The sequence below is a fragment of the Pseudonaja textilis genome, chromosome 1 (genome assembly GCF_049901715.1).
Source record: "Pseudonaja textilis isolate UNSWEBS1 chromosome 1, rPseTex1.2, whole genome shotgun sequence".
Classification (NCBI taxonomy): Eukaryota; Metazoa; Chordata; class Lepidosauria; order Squamata; family Elapidae; genus Pseudonaja; species Pseudonaja textilis.
The window spans coordinates 100035381-100058012 of NC_141990.1; the positions used below are offsets into that span (position 1 = coordinate 100035381).

Genomic DNA, 22632 nt, shown 5'->3' on the forward strand with positions numbered 1-22632 from the left:
AAATATGAAAGGAAGTTAAGTGAAACCTTCAATTATGTAAAATTATTAAAGTTCTTAATTACATTATCACTTATTAGATCATCATTTTTCATGTATTTTGATCATTTTAACAGAAAGATGTGCTATTAACAGATGAGGAAGAAGCAATCAAGGCCAATATATTAGAAAATGAACCAATTCCCATGGAAGTGCTGGATAATATTGTTCTTGATTGGTGGATGAAGGAGCCATTTCGGTAACTATTGTTTTTTTTAATAATCTCACTTTTCCCCCTCTATATAGCATGTACATTCCAGTTGAAAATATCAAACATATTATTTGTCCAACATGGAATACTTCTCCATATTTAATCCTACAAGTCTTATTTTTTATCATAAGCCCTGTAAGACAAGAACAAATCTAGATTTGTTTTAACCCTGATTTTTTTAAAAAAAACAACCCGGAGGTATCCTGAAAATCAGCAAGGTCATTACAGCTTGTGTAGCCAATTCATGGTTTGTACCTTGCTTTCTTCTTCCAATGCAGGAGTTTTTAAGAAGCATTAAAAAACCCACACTAAGCCTCGATTCTGCCTCAGAGATTGCAATAAGCTATAGATGAAATAAGAAAAAATACATAAACTAACAAGTCACTCTTTCTGCTTTATTACCAAAAGTAACAATAGTATATTTCTTGTGATGGGTTCAGGGTACAGATATCATCTTTAAACCAAAATAAATTGCTTTTATATTGATTGCAATATACTGAATATGATTTTTTGCCCAAGCACTTCTAACCAGTGCTATGGCATTTCTCAACCCTCTGATATTTGACAATAGAAAAATTATAGGGAAAAGGAAAAATCAATTACAGCCTCCTCTTTTGAGAAAAACCTTTCAGACATCTGAGGAGAGCTAACCCCTAAGTGTTTCTTTGCAAAGCTAATCGTATCCATTTCTCTCAGACTTCTTTCACAAGAAATGTTTGGACCCCCTATTATTCTTGTCTTTCTCTCAGAATCTTTTGTACAGTGTGATGTCCCAAAATGGACAGTGTTTCTGAAATGATTTGGAAACAAAGCTTTATTTGATGCAACTAAAATTGTTACCAATTATGTGACTCTAAACCAGGCCATGATAATGCATGTTACCTCATGCATTATCATAAGCCATTGTTTTAGTCGGTCTCTTAAACATTCTAACCTATTCAAAAAGCAACAAAACAAATTAATTTCTGGCTTTATTACTCATACAATTTTAATTGAATTTTTGCTTTTGCAAATGGGACACAAAGTCATCAAATTAAATAAAACTGTCTTCTACATCCCTGATGTGTTCTCCAATTAGCTTTACCCACAAAACAGTATGTTTTTCTCATTGTTTGGTTTAAAAAAAAACAAGCAAACTAAACTCCCAAGGAATGGTGACAACTTTTTCCCTCCAAATATTTTCCATTTAGATCTACTGGGTTTATACTTGATGGTTTTCCACGAATAGGAGAAGAGGTCCAGTACTTAGGAGAGCGCTCACTTTTTCCAGATATTGTAGTTTGTCTCGAAACTGAAGAAGATGACATTTCTGACAGACTTCTTATGAAACAAGTACTAAAATGGAAAGAGAAACAAGCTAAGAAGATGGAAAAGAAGAAGCATATTAGAGAAATGAAGGCGAAAGTGCGAGTAAGTATTACTAGCATTAATGATATAATTGATAATCGTTTTAATGACTTTTTTTAACTAGCCAAGAACTATAGTAAGCTGGCTATTTGGAGCAGACTGGCTTAAAACCAGAATGATAGATGTTCTGGTTGGATAGTACACTATCCAAATATTTTTTGCAGATCTAGCACCGAGGATTGAGTTGGTTGTGCTAAATGACTTCTGAAGTCACTTTCCAATCTATTATTTAAGATTAACCTATCATATCATCTTTATATATCATGCTGGATTTACTATATTGATTTTCACCCAGTGTTTTTTATTAATTGAGGAAGACTCATTTAAAAAATTGTGGTTAGCTTTATGATCTGGGTAAAGATTTAATATTAGTAGGTTGGTTAGAAACAATGTAAATATGTACATTAGGATATTTCATTAACAGGAAGAGCAAATTGCTAGAAGACGGGCAGAGCTTTTAACTGAACAAACAAGAAGGAAATTAGAGGTAAGAAAGATTCAAATGGCAAAATTACATTTCATAAATCCTATTTTTAAACATTGTTTTGAACATTTTATAAGAATTTATAAAATGATTAGTATTTGGACACTGTGCTGGAATTGAACAGAAAAGAAATTGTTAAATGATCACAGATTATAATTGTGGCACATTTTTCTCTAATTTGGCTGGAATGGAATAAAGTACTTAAATGTTTTGCTTTGAGAGAATAATCATTGACTAAGAAGCTTTGTGTTCATTGACATCAGCTGTCAATGAGCTGATGAATATACAATAAAGTTGAATATACATGTCCCAGGATAATGTTGCAGGAGCCAATCTGAGTTGGTCACTGGGACCAGAGGTTTTGTCTTCCAAGCTTTCGGACTTGTGCTGGAGCCCATCTTAGAGAATTTCTCATATCTTATATAATGGTGAACAACCCAGGTTGGATCTTCCTATATTAACAATGCTATATTTAATTTTAATTAAGTATCAAGATTAGGAAATGAAATCAAATATATATTTTTGTCCTGATCACACACATTACTTATTGTATTATAGTGCCCATCATGTCCAAAAGGGCAAATGTGGATTTAGTCCATAAAAAAGTTGAGTATCCCTGTCCTATGCTGTTCCTCAACACTTTGTGTGGCATCAACATCTGTACATAAATTCAAAACAAGTTCAATCATATGGGAATTAAATTTCACTGGCTCTTGAGTTCCATGTCTATCGATCTTGCAGCATTTCAACCAGCTATTGTTTCTGCTGTTGATTTGACAACACTTATTTCATAGAAGTCTTCAAAAATCATTCTAAGCAACATGCTTAATTTTAGAATGAGGCAAGGAAGCTTGAAGGTGAAGATGAAGACGAAGATGATGATGAAGACGAAGATATAGAAGCTATTCTGGAAGATGAGTTTCCAAAAGAAGAAGAAGAGGAAGAGGAGGAAGAGCAAGAGACTGAAGCTATTGAGCGCTTAAAGACTGAGATTGCAGAGAGATATGAAACAGATACTGCAAATATGCAAACTGTGCAGGTATTTTCAGTATACCTAATTTATCTCTATTCTGTGTTAACATTTGCCTAAACAGTTTAGAAATTTGCATAACTTAGATGCCTTAGAAGAATTGGTCAGTAATATGTTACTTGGGATATAGCTATCCAGCAAAGGAAAGGAAATTAATTAAAATTTGGGTTTTCTCGCAAGAAGCTTCTATTAAGAGCACTTGTGAGCAATCTTATGTCTCTCCTTGATCCAGAGAGGAATTCAGAGAGTCAGTCCATTCATCAGCTACTCTTTCTACCATGATCATCAAAGCTGACTTCAGTCCACTATGAATATTTTAATGAATCTTAAAAAACAGTGAATAAAATTGTACATATTTAAGATGAATGACAATATTAAACCAATTGAAAATGCAGGTTGTCAATAATTTGTATGTATGTAACTACGTATCAGATGCCACTAGTGGATTTTGCAGTGATATCCTTTTAATATCCTTGCCATCTGCTATTCTTCGGAAAAGTAGTTTGCCAATTCCATAACTCTAGTTAACATGTTATATGCCCATGGTGGTGATTTAGTTGAGACTTTGTGAAAGGTACTTACTTAAAATAGCTCTTAACCGTATACTTCTTTGTTCCCAGGAAGAACTTGAAAAATTACTCATACCTACAATAAATCTCCCTTGCAAACGAAAGCCTCACATTGTGCGCTACCAATTGTTTAAAAAGATAAAAGACCTTGTAGAAAATCGTGAGAGTATTTTTGAGAAATGTTATCCGCTAAGTTTTTTACTTGCAAGGAAAATGATTGTTCTCTCCTATAAACATCCAAGCAATTTTGGCCAGTGGGATCCTATCAAGGTAACCAAACAATCAGGTTGCTTGCTTTCTAAAAGTATTTCTCAATTCAATATACTTTTTACTATTTATAATTATAAAGAAGGATGCATCATCATAGGTTACATTAATAAAATGTTAATTACTAAAACAAAAATTTATTATATAGAGTAAATCAACAAATGGGGCTTCAGGTCTATTTTGGATGGATAGAAATGCATCATCCCTTTTTTCTTGCTTTTTCAGCTACCTATCAACAAAGTGCCTCCTGCTGCTAGCCATTAATTACTTTCTTTTCTATAGTACGATATCTAGGAAGCCAGTTCTGTGTTCCACTTGCCACCACAGAATCCCTAACAGAACATTGGCAGAAGAGACACTCATGTCATGTCTTGCAACTGGTAGGAGAAGAACTCAGTGCAATGCAAATATTTTTGGGTTGCAGATATGTTCTTCTCAAGTTGCAGTTTTGTCTATTGGCTAAGGAAATAGGTGCACGTTTCTAATTGGTTATTTGTTTTTGCCTGATTCTGATTGTTCATTTTGGTGGAGAGACCAGCCCTCACCAATGTGCACCAATTGGAAACCAACTCAGCTAAACACCAATCAAAAGTCAGGACAGCTAGCTATGAAGATAGGAGCTTAGTCAGTCCCACTCAGTTGCCAGTGGCCTGCTGAATAGACCACTTTAACTATAAAGTTACTATCCACAATTTTATTTTTGGTTTAGTTATTCACCGTGTTTATATAACTTCCCATCTCAAAAAAGATAGCATACCATATCAACCCATAAGTTAACAATGCAAAAATTAGTATTACAATTTTAAAAGGAAAGGAAGAGTGACAGATATTAATAACCATGGAAATAACTCTCACCATTTCCTTGGGGTCTCCCAGCCTGATAATTTAACCATGCCTTGATGGACTTGCATAAGTTAAACAACGATGGAGCCAACCAGGAGAAAAGAAAGAAAGTTCCACAATGTATTTTGGTAATAGCAAATCATTCTGGCAACAGCCAAAGATTGCCTTCAACTCAAGGTTCCAGGAGCTTTTGATGTGAAATTTGTCTCAAGGGGAAAGTTTGGACTGACAGACATTCCCAAACTTGAAGAATTTTAATTTTAGATAGTTTGTTCTTCTTTCAGGTATACTTCCAAAAATCTTATATAGCACTATAATTGTGTAATAATGATTCTTAAATGTAGCTTTTCAGCAAGTATTTGTACTAGCATAAATTATTTAAATTGCAGGATAGAGAAGCTTAGCTTCTTCCTCACAAATAAAAGATTACTATTTCTCAAAATCTAGAGAAAACTATTTAACATAATAAAAAATTATTATATGAGTTACAAATAATACATTGTTTATTTATTATTTATATTTATCGACCTTGCGAATTGGCTATTCAACTCCAATGGGCTCTGTAATTTATGTAATTTTGGACATCATTAATTCTGTATTTACTGCAGCTAAGTGAAGGAGATGCAATCAAGCCCTTTCGAAATGATGACACACCATGTTTTCCAGTTATTCATCGAAACTGCATATATTTCTTTACAAGTAAAGAAAACAGAGAAAAATTTATGAAAAATCCCCTCAAATATCTCCGCCAGCCTAAACCTAAACCAACCGTACCCGTTAAAATTGCAATTGTTGGGCCTTCAAAGTCTGGAAAGACAACAGGTAGGTTTCTAAGTCAACTGTGAGAATATTGGTGTTTGTATGTGCCTGTTTTTTATTGTGAAGAAGCAGAACAAAACACAACCACCTCCTCTTGGTTCAGAATGCATTTAAAATTCAGTCAATTGTATCATTAAATTTTGGTGGCAGAACTGCAAGCCGCTTTTTGAGGCTTGGAAGATTTTTAATGATGGAAGTGAGAAAGATTTCCCCCGCCTACTCTTCAAAAAACAGGATCAGTCCAGGCCTTTTCAGTAATATCAATATGAGCCATGGTGGCATGGTTAGAATGCAGTACTGCAGGTTACTTCCCCTGACTGCTGGCTGCCTGAAGTTTGGCAGATCAAATCTCACCAGGCTCAAGGTTGACTCAGCCTTCTATCCTTCTGAGGTGGGTAAAATGAGGACTCAGATTTTTGGGGACAATATGTTGACTCTGTAAAACTGTTTAAAGAGGGCTGTATAGCACTATAAAGTAGTATATAAGTCTAAGCGCTAGTGCTAGTGCTATCCTAATATTGTCACCTGCAACCTTTTGTTGCAGTTTTAAATCCCCCAACCCTGGAAACTTACACGTCCCCATTATATAAGGTATCTCTAAATATTAAATTTAAAGTAAACTATATTAATAAATGAATTACAATTTAAATTTTAAAATATTTGTTCATCTGAGATATATTTCCTTTAATTAAGGCATAATATATTCTAAGGTGTGTTTGTTTGTTTGTGTGTGTGTGTGTATCTTTTCTACTATATATACTGCTGTAAGACATAATGCAAAATAACTGTAATATAATCAAGGGAGAGATGCACACGTATCTGCCATTATAACGTTTTCATGTAATTGGTTCCCCAGGGAATCATAGGCAAAGCTGTTTTTCTATTAATAAACTGCTGTTCTTGTTTAATCAAGTGATGGTAATTAAACTTTAAAAACATCTTGTACTTCTTCCCATCAATGTTAGTCACCATACTAGTTTTATTTTAACTGTCTCTGTTGATTATAATTGTTTATTCTTTAGAATACAATCAGTATATTTCACTGATATAATGAAAAATGTATTCATAATCAGCAACATGTTTTGCAGTTGCCAAAAAATTTGCAGAAACCTATGGATTACTGCGCCTTTCCATGGGAGATGCCATCCGTTTAATATTAAACAATCAGCCAGAAACTGAATTGGCCCTTGTGCTAAAGTGGCATCTTCACAAAGGACTGACTGCACCTGATGAACTTGCCCTAAGGGCCTTAGATATTGCCTTGATGGATACTGTGTGCAACACTTCAGGGTGAGCAATTTCTATTTCAGGTATTACATTATTTTTGTAAGATTTAGCAAAACACTAAGAAGCTATTTCCAGTCTATGCCACAGCCTATTGTGGATTGTCTACCACATAATTCTGATAATTCTCACAGCAGTTGACTACTGGGAAGTCACATCTCTATATTTCAAAATAAAACAACAAAACCAAAAAAGAGTGATATAGCTTCTTAAAACATTACTATAATCATAATACTTTTCTACTTTCTGTTTTATCTGATTAAGTGCTCAGTGGATTTATTTATTCATGGATTCTAATATATATATAGGACAATGGATAACTTTTCAATCTATCTTCTTTTATTTTTTATATTATTATTTTTTATTTTATATCTATAATGTATATATGTTCCAGCATAACTCTGGAACGCCTCAAGCAATTTCAACCAAACTTGGTACACATATGACTTACCCTCTGGAAACAAATACTGTGGGGGTAAGACATCCCTAACACCCCTCGGGGGGGTGCCTTAAAATGGCTTCTACTGTATAGCATAGTGGACTTGCCATGGTAATGACAGACAGTACAACAGCAGGAGTCCCGACTACAGGATTTTCCTGTCACAGGATTGGGATAAATAAATACCCGGGCAACGCCAGGTTATTGGCTAGTATTTGCTAGTTTTAATATACTATATCAGATATTTATACATATACATAGATATGCTGTACAGTATATACACACACATTCAAACGTACATATACATATAAAACATATGATTTTAAGTTTCAGAATTATTTTAAATCTGTGTGTGTGTGTGTGTGTGTGTGTGTGTGTGTGTGTGTAAATATACATTTTTGTTGTTTCCTTGTTTGTGTTCTCTACCTTGTTAGCCGCATTCAGGAATTATAGGAACTGTTACTGTTGCAAAATAAATCTGAACTCAGAATTCTATTCATTTTCTCTCCCATAGAGTTGTTCTTGATGGATACCCAGTTACAAAAAAACAGGCAGACCTCTTGGAAGAAATGAAAATCATTCCAATAAAAATCTTTGAATTAGACATTGATATAAAAGAGGTTTTAAGAAGAGCGCTTCTGGATAAGCAAAGTCCCAACAGGTAGCAATGCCGGGGACATGGGAAGGAATAATCCTCGTAAACTGATTCTATTAATAAAAGTAAAACTTTTTTTAAAACTGACATCACAGGGTTTTTCTAACAATAATAAAATAACATATAAACAAGCCATATCAAAGTTGACACTTTCAGTTCCATTATTGTGGACAGAACATAGAATGGTCAGTAAGTAAACATGATCCTTAAATGTTTATTTCAATTGTCTGCCTTTGTGCCTCATTATATATTTACAGGATACATGCATATCTTTGTCTGTACAGTAATATTGCCAAAGAATATATACCAATATAACATCTAAAAGAACAAAAGGTTCTGTAACAGCTTCAGGATAAATGTATTGTGGCATAAATTTTAATAGCATTAAATCTTCAATACCCTGTTTTAGAAGTATTTATGTTTGTGAAAAAAAATTATAAACAGGTCACAGGGTAAAGGTTTTTAAATCTATCTATCTATCTATATTCTATATCTATATATAAAACCAAAATACCACTCGCATCATCACAAAATCTCCAGAACCATAAAGCCTACAAATTTGGCATGTATGTTCCTCTTGGCTTCTAGGTGTTCACTAAGAAAGGATTTTTCGAAATGACCACCAGAGGAATAGTATTTCATATATTATTATTAACATGCTCTGATGCTAAGGAGTTCTACTCCCTCTCCCCACCTGAAAATAAATCTACTCCAAATGCAAAACACAAGCAGAGGAGTTTCAGTTTCAGTTTTACATTCACAGCACCAAGCAGCTTTAGTACAGAACAGTTGAGCTAAGCCACGCCCAGGCTCCTTGCTGTCTCCTGGCTCACACAGCAAATACTGTTTCAGTTTCCATGTTTCAGTTTCCAAACAGCGCTCAACTCTCTCATATACTGACATGCTGCTAGCCAGATGAATACCGATGGATGCTGGTAGGCAGAGGCACAATTTTTCTCCTCAAAACCCAATCACATAGTTTCGTAGCGAAGTATGGGTATAGAGCTAGTATATAATAAATGAATGGTATTTAAAACTAATTCAATTACTAATAACATCTTGGGTAATTTTTTGGTTGTCTCTCTAAAAATATCAGCTGAGAAAGATAGTTCTATGGGAAACAGTGATATAACTAGAAGGCATGATATGGCATTTTTCATCCACGGTTGTTTTTTTCCCCTGGGGATGGGGGCATGATAGTGGACTACATTTTTTTTTAAACAAAAAACATTTGTTTTAAAAAAAAGCTAAGCATATTTTTATTGTATGGGGGGCGGGCTCCAAAAATCAGTTAGGAATTAAGGCATTGAAATTGGTTACCAAATTCTGGCAGCAGAATCTCAAGGAGTTATGAGGTTTGGGAGCTACATACAGTCCTTGCATCATAATGGAAGAGATTCTGTGGATAACCACCACCACCACCCCACATCCTAGCAAAAAAATATCCTGGGCTGCTGGAGAGTTTCCAGAAAAAAAATGAGGTGGGGGGAGGGTGGCAGGGGGAAAGTATAGTGATGAGAACACTAAGTAAAAGAAGAAACCATGTTATCCTCATTAGCATCATTACTGCAACAGTCAATGTAACCTACAACCGAACAATTTTTAGGAGGCCAAACTTTGAAGTTTTGCACTAATATTTCTTTAAATTATTTTGTCAGACCTCCCTACCCACTGCATGACAGCTCTCACATCATTTCCCTCAAGAATTCCTGTTACAGAGCGCAAACTGATGAAATCAGGCCATTCTATGAGGAACAGCACCAGAACTGGTATGTACTTGATGGATCTCACAGCAAATGGTGGATCTGGAACAAAATCCTACTGGAAACTCAAGCAGTTACTAAAAAAATCCAGCTATACCTGGAAAGAATTCGGCAAGGTAAGCTGAAAGTCTTGTTTTAAATGAATAATTCTTCGACAAGGAAATTGGTATTTAAATCTCCAATATTATACTTGAAATTGAATTCACCTTAAAATAAAAATCAAGACATTTGAAACTTAAAAAGAGAATTATTTGGAGGAAACTCATGATCTGTCCAAATTTATCTAGTACAGTATTCATAATTGGTCTTATAACTACAAAACCAATCCTGTCTGTCTGCCTGCTTATCTATCTATCTATCTATCTATCTATCTATCTATCTATCTATCTATCTATCTATCTAATCTATCATCTACACACACACACACATATACAAGATTCTTCCTTCTGTCCTATATGATGTATGTAATTCACGTAGAAATAGGAAGTCATATTTTTATATGACATTGTTATCATTAAACATGTCTTTATTTTCTACCCTATAGGCAGGAAAATGGAATTAAAAGCTCAAGCTTCTTACTTCTTACTCTGTACGCCCCATTTTTGGCCTCCACGCATCCTGTTTTCAGCCTCTGCATGTCCTGTTTTTGGAGGCCAAAAACGGGACACATGGAGGCCGAAAATGGGGCACACAGAGGCCAAAAACAGGGCGGATGGAGGCAGAAAACAGGGCACGCAGAGGCGAAAAGCAGGACGTGCAGAGGTCAAAAATGGCCAAAGAGCCCACCTTTGACCGGTGGGTGGGTGGGGCTTCAGCAGTATTTGCTCCATAAGACACACATATATTTCCACCCACTTTTGGGAGAAAAAAACTGTATCTTTTGGAACGAAAAATATGGTAAATAAGATTCCATCTCCACCCTGTGTAGGCATTGGATCTTTTATCTAATTTGTTGTTAATGATATTTTAATTTTAATGCTTCATGTTTTAACTATTTCTAACTTTTTAATTGTCCAAATTGTTATTTACGATGCTATAAAAGTCACTTGATGGCGAGATGGGTGGCTTATAAATCTAATAAATAAAATCAGATTGTAGCGTAGTGTATTCAATTGTAAACAGGAAAAGCTGCCAGTATTGCTGATATGTGCATCACACCAAACGAATTGCTCTCTCGACTGGGAGAGTTTGGGCAATATTGTCCAGTCAGCCTTGCAGAAAGAGAAGAACTTATTGATTGCTCCGATTCTCCTTCTCTGAAGTTTGCTGCAGAATTTCGAGGACACTACTACAAAATGGCTGGACAGAAGGAGTTAGACGTAAGTATTATATTATTAATCAGGAAAACAGATGCAGATGCAAAGAGTTGTGAGAGATTGTAGGGCTCGTTAGGCATGTACAAATTGAAATTTACTTGCGCTGTGGTGTGGCAAAGAGCCTTGTAGAGAAAGAGGTAGAGGTAGGGAACTGACTAGCAAGCACTGGACTCTCCAAAGATGTAGAGAACCTTCAGAAGATATTCTTCCCAATCTCTTGACCATTTGGGGAAGGGTTGTAAGTCAAGGACTACCTGCAGCCTCCCTATCAATACCATCTCCCTGTCCTCAAAGCTTCCTTTCAGAACAATGACGCTATCTTTGTTGTATATTTTAGCAATTCTTGAATCCTTCCCTCCCTCTTAATAATTTGATTGTTATCTTCTTAAATTATCACTGCATTGTTGTTCTATAGAGCACATCAAAGGACTGCTGATAAATATTCTGTAGTACTAAGTAGACAGTAGTTGAAAAAGAAACTCATAGAGTATAAAGTATGATTCTTCTTGTGAACTTTTATTTCTTTCAATGCAGAAATTCCTGAAAACTCCAGAATTATATGTTCCCCCCTTAGCACCTTATCCTCTTCCTTTACTAAATAATTTACCCAAAAGGCTGACTGTAGCAGATGTAAAAGCTTTATTTCCTATGCAAGCTGAACTGCAAGGCTTCTGCCCAGTTACTTATCTCGATGGAAAGCGAAGGTAAACACTCACATTTTCATTTCCATTAAATGTAATATCCAAAAACAATGCTTTGAAATATTTTTATCAAATGCCATCAATTGGACTGTCAGTATTTTTCAATAACAAAGACAATCAACTTGAAGCAAAAATAACCAGAACTAAAATATCCAAGGCAAACCTAGGACAGACCATAAAACTGTAAATATCTTAAAAAGTTAACTGATAAAACACTTTATGGAGCAACTGAAGCCTTTCCTTTTGCTTTTCTTTTGCAGTTTTTATGAGCCATTTTCTTAATCTTGCACTGAAGGAATTGTTTTTAAAAAAATGCTAAGTATTTGTATGTCTCATAAAATATATTATGCAAGTGTATCTGCTTACTTCATAGAAGTAAATTCCATCTTCACTTTGAGATGCATTTTAAACTGTGTTGCATTCGAAACTGTTTCTTTCTGTGTTGTTAAGCTTCCATTCATAGCTTTTTATATTTCACCAAATATTACAAACATGTTGGCCAAACACATATCCCAAAGATTATCAAACTAATACCTGGTGTCTAGAATATATATCATATTGTACATTACATTGTATAATATCTGTAATGTACAGTACAGTAATACACTCAATATAAATCTTCCTGAATAATTTTAGGGTTAAGGATGTGAGATATTATGGATTAATTCTTGAAAAATCAGTCTATCCATGCTTCTGGATTCTCATACAGTATGGCTGAATAGCTTTTGTTCTGTTTGTGCTCCACAAAAACGATGAAGTTACATATAAAATCATACATTGCAATGTCCTACCTGTCAATGAATACTTCAGCTTCAGTCATAATAATACAAGAGCACACAATAGATACAAACTCAAGGTTAACCGCACCAATTTTGATTGCAGGAAATATGCCTTAAGCAACAGAGTGGTCAATGTTTGGAATACTCTACCTGACTCTGTGGTTTCTTTCCTAAACCCCAAAAACTTTAACCTGCTTAGACTGTCTACTATTGACCTCACCCCTTTCCTAAGAGGCCTGTAGGGGGCGTGCATAAGCACACCAATCCCTGTCCTATTGTTTCTTTTTTAATTTTTCTTATATGTATCCATTTCATGTATTCATAACTATGTTTATACTTATACCTGTTATCTTGTAAGCGATTGACAAATCAAATAAATAAATATAGCCCAGGGCTGATTCCAGAGCTGACAGATACAGGACTGCAAAGTCATGTACAGAAATGTTGAATACTTGCAGTACAAGTAATTGGGACAACTTTTGAAAAGGGTTTGAAAAACAGTGCTGGTTGAAAAGAATAAATCCTTTTGAAAAACATTCACTGGCTAAAATTTTGATCAGAACCAATTACTTGAAGCATGTGAACCTTCTTTTAACTTAGCTAACTGGTTTCTGGTACATTTCTATACTCAATTCAAAGGCTAATCATTATCTTTAAAGCCATAAAATAATTTTAAGGGTCTTATATTTTAAGGATAATTTCCTGACACAATTTGAAACAGAAAGGCAGGGCACAGTTTAATATATAGATATATATATTGCTCTTCTTTTGAGGTATGAAGCTCTGGTACCTGGGAACATTGAATATGCTGTGCTTTATCGCAAAAAGCTATATATTTTTGAAAATGAAGAAAAACTTCAGAGGTTTATGAGGTATGGAATGCATTAAGTATCTTCATATCTATATATTCCGCTAGGTTTAAATTTTGCTGACCTCTCATTTCTGTATTCTTAGAAAACCAGAAAAATATTGGAATCTTACACTTCCACATAAGCTTCCCCCCTTAAAGGAACCTATAGTGTTGACAGCTCTTCCTCTGACTGGATATCTTGAGCAGGTTTTTTTCTTCTTGTTATTTATAGTCAAATTTAAATATTTATTTAGATTCTAATCAGTGTTAGCTATACTTATACACATTGCAAAACTCTAGAACAATTTTTCTAAAACAAATGGATCATTTTCATTAAAACGCTTCCTATTTCATTAGTACACCTTGAGACTAAATTTGATTTGTGATGCACAGAAATATGCCATGTATGTCCCAGAAGCTAAGACTCTGTGATCAAATCAAATCTGCATATTTATAATGCCAAATAAGTTAATTATACATAATTATTTCCTAAGTCACCTAGGACCTAGATTGGCATACACTAAGGATTGCTTGGCAATCCTGTTTGACCTTCCACTCAAATTAATCAAACCTATCCAAATTTCTGAACTCTCAACAAATACACATTGAGCTCTTTAACATATGATGATATTATCCATTAACTTGTATCCAACTCTTAGTGATTCCAGGTCTCTCCACATCATTTCATCTTGCACTACTATTTTGATTTTTTTTATGCTCTGACTGGTGTCAGCTTTAATGGTGCTTAGTCACTTTTGTTCTTAGATGGCCTAGTTTCCTTTTACCACTAACTTTTCCAAACATAACTGCTTTCTGCAGTGAATTTCCTCACATGATATAGCCAAAGTAAATGAGACATATACTGTATCTTTAATATACATCTAAAAGTATTTTTTTTAAAAAAAATCAAATTTCAGAAACTGCATTGTCCCTCCGTGAAGCTCAGTATCAAGCAATGTACATTATAAAGCTTATCTATGAAATGACATCATGATACTAAACAATTAACATTAAAAATATTTTATCCTAAAGGGTGTGGCTACAGCTTTAATAAAAGCAATGAATGCAGTTGGTTGCTTAAAGCCAAAATTTCCATACCTGAGTGTGAAAAGGACTGCTTTGCTATTCATAGCCTATCATTTAAAAGGTAAAGAAAGGAAAAGAGCACTATTGTTATAAAAAAATAGTTATTTCTATAGTTAACTGTAAAAACATTCAGATTGAGCACTAACATAGGAATTAACCCAACGAAAAAACTATTAATAATTTTCCTGATAGGTAGAATAATGAAAACAAAGGAACATTTAGGCAATACCAAATCCATAGTATGAATACTAGCAAGCAGACCATTAAGGGGAAGAAAATAATGCAAGAGGTGATCTAGTTAAGTGCAGAGTTCCCCAACTTTTCCAGCTTTGCTGAACCAGCAGGAGAGGGGAGAGAGGGGATGGTTCCGTGTGAGTGGCTGGCATGTAAATGGACTGTGCATGCACACACACGCCCATTGTTCACATGTGGGGATGCAAGTCTGCGCTTGCCTGCCATTTCTGTGGCTCAGTTGGAACAGCTCATAGTCCACTAATGGGCCGTGCAACCATATCAAAAAATATGGTTGTGCATGAAATTGATAAGAAGTAAAACTTGTAGGTATTTTATCTGAATTTGTAAAAAAAATGATTTTCTCTTCTCTCTACCAAATAAAAAATAGAAGGGAAAAGGATTTCCTCTTAATTTTACCGTATTTGTTTCCTCCATCCCAAAAGTTAAACCCACTATAATTTGATGACATTTACTTGAGCAACAATTGCTTTTGTTTTTATGCTTTTGGTTCATACTTGTAATTTTTTATTTATTTATTATATAGATTGTATTTAAAAACTAAAAATAAGAGCAGCAGTCTTATGCCTTTAAACATGGATTTTTAGCCTGTTAATGTGTAAGGTGGTATGGAGAAAATATCTGAAAAAACAAGCAAGTGCTGAACTATTTTTATTCCTTATACTCATTATCTATTTTTCTTTACTTTCAGCACTTTTCTCATAGCAAGACCTCAATATTAGACATTACCACTACAGTAGTTACTGTTGTAAATTGCCAGAGGCTGGTTTTCCTAGGAGTACATGGATGCAAGTTTTAAAAATAGTTAAATAAACATCTAGTGAGATATTGGGAACTACTGAAACATAGTATGTGCATGCCTTCTATGTGACTTGGGATATTGGAATAATAGTAATGTGAATTCTGAAGTATGGATAATTAATGGTATTTAATTTCTTGCAGCATATAACCCTAACAGCCCAAACTATATACGAAAGAAGTATAAAATGAAGTTGGAACGGTTCATAGACCATTGTGAACTTCTTCCATACCTAGGCATCAAAATGACAAAGAAGTACAAGGAGCCTCAAAATCGACCTATTGATTTTGATCACAAGTTACAGATTTTCTTGTCTCTCAAAGATGTGGACCCATTAGGGTGAAATATTGCAAAAATCCTGGAAAGTGATATATTCATATTTGATTGTTAAATTATACAAATATGGTTGTTTGTATGGCTGTTTTTAGATCCTGCCTAACTACAGAACGGATCAAGATAAGCTCATTTCACTGGCTTGTTGCAAGTCTAAATAAAGCAACACTGTAGTTTCCTATAGTATGGTTTGCAAAATGCAGTTTGTAAAACTGATAGTTTACAAATATATTTGTAAATTGGCTTATAGTACTAATTTTGCAAGGAACTTAGTAAATATTGTTTTTCATAAGTCTACTTCTAAGAAAATGTTTATAATTGTTGGTATATTAATATTCTTCAGTGATTAAGGATAGTACTTTAACTGCTATAAGCTATTTGCTAAATCATTATTGTTTGACATTACTGTACTTCAATATCTGGTGTGTTTATTTAAATATAAATATCAGATAATTTGAGATAATATATTTCATAAATGTGAGATAGTATCTCAGCTTTCAGCTGTTACTGTAGTGCTTTAAATTTGTTCATTTTGAAATATTAACTTCTATATGTAGTTATTTGAAAGAATCCACATTCAGGTCGTTGCTATTGTTTCTTCCCCACCCAGTTCTAAATAAATATGAGTAATCGCTTTATTTTACACTTTTGAATAGTTTGACAGTAATCTCATTCCACTGTGTATATCCTTTCAGCAACTCTATAATACTGAGCACAATGGAGCAATACAGTCAGTTGCATATTTTTGCCCTATTTACCCTTAGTAGAATGGAAAACTTGAAAAATTCTGAATGAATATTTATTATAAACAATGTCTTTTAAAACAGTGGTTTTTTAAATGGCTTGTCTTTATACCATGTTTTCTTCACCTCAGTGGCTAATCAGATTAGCAGTTGCTTTAGACTTGTCTTCACTGAGATTGGTGTACGAAGTCTGTGCCATTTTGGCAAGTAGAGACTCATATAGTTGAATATTCTTCAATTCAAACATAAATCTTCCATAGGAAAAACCAGATGGCATGAAGAAAACATTATCGATATTTCTATTTGAATCCTGCATATTAGCAGTTATATAACTTCCCCTTCAATCTGAAATAAAAGGGTCAACACAGACACAGAGCTCTATTAATCAGTACTAATGACACTTGGGGGTCAGTCAACTGAATAAACCATTATGACTGTGTTGTAGTTCATTTAACCATAGTTTACTCAATAAAATCAGTACCAACAAAGAAGAATATTTGTAGCTAGAAATTTCCGGTTTGTCGGCTTCGGTGACAGCAGGGATTCGCTTTTCTCCGCAATCCCTGCTGTGCTAGCCGCCTTGGTGCCTCCGATCCTGACAGATTTGGAGGCTAAGGCTGCCCTGTTGGGGCAGCTGAAGAAAGGGGGGGTCCGGACAGGGATTGAGGGATATCGCAAACCCCCTCCCCAGCCGGCAATAACCCCCTTCTCTCAAGACGGTGGAGCGGCAGTCTTAATGGCTGCCATAAAAAAGCCGGCAACTGGATAAAGAATGTGCAGGAGGAAGAAGAAGGAGTTTTAAAACAAAAGTTTTTTCTTGGTTGAACTGGGACCTTAAGGACATATTCAACACCTGGGAAAGTATTGGCTTTTTTCTGGATGCTATAATGTTCCCAATTGATGTTTTCAGCGGCGAAGAAAAGTGATGAAAAGGGAAAGTTACTCTCCCTCCCTTATGGAATTAACAAATGGACAAGGGAAACCTGCCTTTTGATAGAAGGTAAAACCTAAACTCCTTTGTTATAAGTGGGAAGGGAGAGGCTTGGAAAAAAAAAATTTTACTCTAAGATTTTGCTGGAGGAGATGCCTTGAAGATAAAGAGAATAGAAATTAATTCTAAAAAAGATTTAAAGCACAGACTGGACGTTTTTTCTTTCCCTAATTTGACTTCACCCCTAGAAGAGAAATTGTAAAAAGAAGAAGTTTGTACTCTGCCTGGACTGTTTGATGATAACAGGATTTTGGGACTTTGGGGAACTGTTTTAAGTTTGGAAATAACTGATTGGCTTAATAATAAGAAGAGGATACAGAAAAAGAAGAAGAAACAGTTTAAAATGGCTCTATCTCTTGATGAACTAAAAAAACAATATTTAAAAATAAGGAAAGAAGGCAAAGATGTCATGGGAGAAGCCCTTTGTTTCCTAGATATGGCGTTTGTCATGTGTCAGCAAATTAAACAACAGCTAGAAGAAGCCGAGGAAGAAGAAGCCATTTTTAATGAACTAAATGGTGTGACTAAGAAAGAAAGGAGAAAGAGAGGAGCGAAAAGGAAGGACTTAAGAAATAAAAAAATACTTATGAAAGAGAAAAAGAAGATGCAAAAACAACAGAATGCTAGAAAGCAAAAGGAAAGAGGAATGCAACAGAAAGGGGAAACCAAGAAGGCAGAGGTTTCGAGAGGAGGGGGTAAAAAGTTTAGACGGGCTAAGAAGGAAAGGGAAAAGGGGGAAAAAAGTTACAAAGGTATAAAACAAGATGGAGAAAAGAAAAATCTTTTTAGGGATAATGGGTAATGTATGGGTTTTATTTTCTTAAAATAAAGGGGGATTCTGCAAAGTACACATGAGTATTGTAATAGTGGTATTTGTATTATAAGTAGATAATCAGAACTTTTTAAGATCTAATAAAAGACTAAAATATTAAGGTATAACTTTAAAATGTTTAATAATGAATGATTTTAAGTTTTAATAAAATACTAAAGGGAATGTTTAAAATATTAGTTTAAATATAGAGTTTAATGGATTAATGTGTTGACTGTTATGGATTTATTATTGTAGTATTGGTTTCTGAAATAGTAGAATGTACTAAGCAGAATCTGATTGGGATTTAGGTGTTATTTTAAATTTTAATTTAGGGGAATGGTAGAAAGGCATCATACACTGATTAGTGATTCCAGGGGAAACTATTCTTTTTTATATTGGAAATGAGACAGATGTAAATGGAGAAATGGACAAAAGATATAAAAATATTTTTTTTAAAGCAAGATTAAATATATAAAACAGAATTAAGACGAGGCAAAAGTGGAGAGGAGTTATATAATAGATATAGAATGGTAAACAAGATAGGTAATGGTATATAAGAAAAGCATGAATTCAATTGAAGTCCATACAAAAAGAGGTAATCTGGGGCCAAGTTACTTTCTAAAAGAAAGTTTTATGTTTTTATGTTTATGTCTTATGTGTGTGTGTCCAATTAAGAATTAAATAATAAAATCTCGGAGGAAGACTAGATGAGAACAATTATAAACAAGCCAGAGGAAAATATAAATGTGATGATTGAATAGCAGATAAATTAGAAAGGAAATATGATTGAATAATGATTAAAGAGAAACAATGTGGAATTTGGTAAAGGGAATTTACGTGTTTATATGGAAATGGGATAAATTATAAGTATGTGATATAAAGCAATGTGTTACCTGCCTTGTAAAGATTTACAATGGAAAGAGGTTTTATGTTTTTAATGTTTAATGATGTTTTGTTTTGTTTATTTGTTTGTAAAATCAATAAAACTTGTTTTTTTTTAAAAAAAGAAGAATATTTGTAGCTCATGGTTGAAATGAAGGTTCCTTGGTGCTCTCTGAATTTGGTTGCTTTCTTGCAGACGTTTCATTATCCAAACTAGTGCTAGTAGCACTGGTGAAGTTACCTAGCTTGGCTAATGAAACGTCTGCAAAAAAAAAGAAAACCAAGCTCAGAGAACACCAAGGACCCTTCAATTAGATCAGTTTATGTATTTGTCCAATACACCGAGCCATAAGCTAACAATGTAAAACCAGGGGTGTCAAACTCAATTTCATTGAGGGTTGCATCAGGGTTGTGTTTGACCTCAGGGGGCAGGAGTGGATGTGGCCAGGGTGGGGGTGGCCAGCTCGATGTCCTTCGTGTCGGGGCACCTGTGACGGCCCAAGCGCTCTGCCAGCAAAAACAGTCTCCCGAGCAATGTTTTCAGCTACGACAGCCTCCTGCAACCCTCTGCCAGCGAAAATGGATCTCTGTTTTTGCTGGCAGAGGCACTGCGGGCTGGTCCTTCTCCATTTCCAGGGTGGCCCCAAGGGCCAGATCTAAGCAACCCGCAGGCCAAATCCAGCCTCTGGGCCTTGAGTTTGACACCCTGATGTAAACAGGTTTGTGTGACATATTAAGCTAAAATGTCAAGAGCTAGTTTAATAAATTGTTAATTAGCAAATGACTCATTGCTGTTTGGTTGTTGCAGTACTTGCTGAACTGGCAGTGGAAAAGCACATAGCAGTTTGATGAACTTTCTCAGTCATACAGAACCACTCTGGAGTGGAGGCACATATAAAAAGCAGTAAAATAAAACCCATCTGAAGATACTTGGCAAAAAGTCAACAGCAATTCAAATGTATCTTAGGGAACTAAATTTTAAGTGCAACTCAGATACCAAACCGATAATTTTTCTAAAGATTTTCTAAAGTCAGCAGTTGGGAAACACTTTATCTTGTGCATCAATTTTTTTCATTTGTTTTCCTCAGTAAAACAGTAAAATGTCCTAAATGGGCATGGTGTCAATCTGGAAACCCTTTTAAAGGGGGGAAATCTTCCCCTAAAATGGGAAAATTTGAAGTGTCCCTTACTGCTACCATTTTGGTTACAAATGCCCCACTGCAAATCACTCATACTCCATGTGTCTGCCATTCCTACTGCCAAGAATATTTTTGTACTTACATGCCTGCCATCCCAATACCCACTGGCCCATCTTCAAAGTTTGTTATTGAACATCCTAAGTAAAAGGTGTCAGCTTGGAGAATCCCATGAGATCTCCGCCTACTGTCCCAAAGGTGCTTTTTCAAAAGGCAACTGGACTTCCTGTGTTTCTTCTCTTGAAGACATTTTCCTTCTCAGCCAAGGAGCATGACCTGGATGACTGAGAATCTTCAATAGCTATGGTTAGAATTTCCTCAATGTTTTCATTCAGTTTGGAAAAAAATCAATGTGTTTGGCAAAAAAGTAGATAGCCTTGCTGGGTGAGATACAGAGTCCTTGCACTCCAGATTTTGATCAGTATTATTTTCAAAAGCCGTGGTGGGGCAGAGGTGATGTGGTGGCACAGTGATTAGAATGCAGTATTGCAGGTTAATTCTGCTGACTGCCAGGGGCTTGATCCTCACCGGCTCAAGGTTGACTCAGCCTCTCATCCTTCTGAGATCAGTAAAATGACCCAGATTGTTGGGGGCAATATCCTGACTCTGTAAACCACTTAGGGCTGTAAAGCAACATGAAGCAATATATACAGCTGTGTGAAAAAGTCCTACACACTTTACAACATTTTTTGGATAGGCCATTGATTTTATATTTTTATGCTAGCTGCTATGCAAATATTGTTATATTTAAATAAGTACTGGTGGTTTTTAAGTGAAAAGCATAAACTTTTTGCAATTTGGTGCTGTTTGGATGGGGATTGTGAATTTTCTTACATGCTTATAATGCATGCTTACAATGACTATGAAAACAGATTAACTGATGCATACCCAGTGGCATACGTGTTGCAATTACTAAGGCCAATGCTGGTGTTATCACCAGGCAGCATTGCTTCGGCATAGATTTATAAGCCTTTGCACCTGATCTTTGGTGACAATGTGGTGCCACGCTGCAATAATGGATTCAATAAGCTCCTGCTTGATCTTCGGATGCTTATTTTGTAAACAATCTTGGCCCACAAATTCTCAATTGGGTTCAAATCCAGTCTCTGAGCTGGCCAATCCAGGAGTCGAACACCATGCTTCTTCATCCACTGCTGGACGGACTTGGCTCAATAACAAGGAGCATTCTCAACCTGGAAGTAAAAGTCCTTTCCTACAAGTTGCTGAGCTGAAGGACTTCATCATACTGCTTGGAATTCATGATTCCCTGCACAATTTGTATCTGACCAATACCAGAAGCAGCGATACAGCCCCAGATCATCATGTGCAATGGATGCTTCACAGATAGATTCAGGCAGTACGGCCTAAATTCTTCTGCTGGAAATTTTCTGACATACTTATTGCACTGATTCCTAGTCAAGTAAAAATTGCTCTCGTCACTGAAGATGACCTTGGCCCACTGTTCGTTGGTCCACTTTGCATACTTCTTGGCCCACGCACGTCAACAAGAGTGGTGAGTGTCTGTGAGCAAAGGTTTACTTCAAGCCCTGCAGCTTTTGAGCCCTCTGGCAAGAGACTGCGACGCACTGTACTTGTGCACACTTTTATATCACAATTCACCCCAAATTCCTGTAATCTGAGGTGAGGTGAGCTTCCTGTCAGCCATTGAAATGCTTTGCAGAGCCCAATCTTGCTGTTTTGTTGACTTTCTTGGTCTTCCAGAGCGGAGCCTGTCAGCAACTGAACCAGTTATTTGGTATTTTTCAACCAGTCTGCTCACTGTGGTGCGATGGAATTCCCTCTCTTGACTTATTTCTATACAGGAGTAATCCTCTTCATGATGTGATGCTGCTGCTCAGTACTGGTGAAAGCAAAGGCCTTCATCCTTGCCTGCAGCTAGAGCTAAATTAGATTTCTCAATGTTTTTCATGCCTATTTATAGTCAGAGAGTATGACAACATTGATTGGCTCATAGATTTAGCCTCTATGCATTTTGATTGGTCAGCCAAAGCTCGCTGCTGATTGGCTACTTTCGATCCTAACATTCTTGAAAATTCAAGTTGTTTGTTTTAGCACACAAACTCAC

General features: G+C 35.4%; 1 protein-coding gene across 1 annotated transcript in view; it reads left to right on the forward strand.

The window, feature by feature from the left end:
* AK9 (adenylate kinase 9) overlaps nt 1-17165 on the forward strand; it is a 61819-nt gene extending 44654 nt beyond the window's left edge. The window contains exons 28-42 of the mRNA XM_087919702.1: nt 114-235; nt 1438-1657; nt 2079-2141; nt 2974-3177; nt 3789-4007; nt 5456-5669; nt 6755-6956; nt 7904-8050; nt 9703-9923; nt 10930-11126; nt 11658-11827; nt 13377-13475; nt 13558-13660; nt 14486-14600; nt 15734-17165. Of these exons, the coding sequence (XP_087775828.1) occupies nt 114-235; nt 1438-1657; nt 2079-2141; nt 2974-3177; nt 3789-4007; nt 5456-5669; nt 6755-6956; nt 7904-8050; nt 9703-9923; nt 10930-11126; nt 11658-11827; nt 13377-13475; nt 13558-13660; nt 14486-14600; nt 15734-15933 (2496 nt within the window). The 3' untranslated portion in view covers nt 15934-17165. The remainder of the gene's footprint in view (nt 1-113; nt 236-1437; nt 1658-2078; nt 2142-2973; nt 3178-3788; nt 4008-5455; nt 5670-6754; nt 6957-7903; nt 8051-9702; nt 9924-10929; nt 11127-11657; nt 11828-13376; nt 13476-13557; nt 13661-14485; nt 14601-15733) is intronic.
* The last annotated feature ends 5467 nt before the right edge of the window (nt 17166-22632 follow it).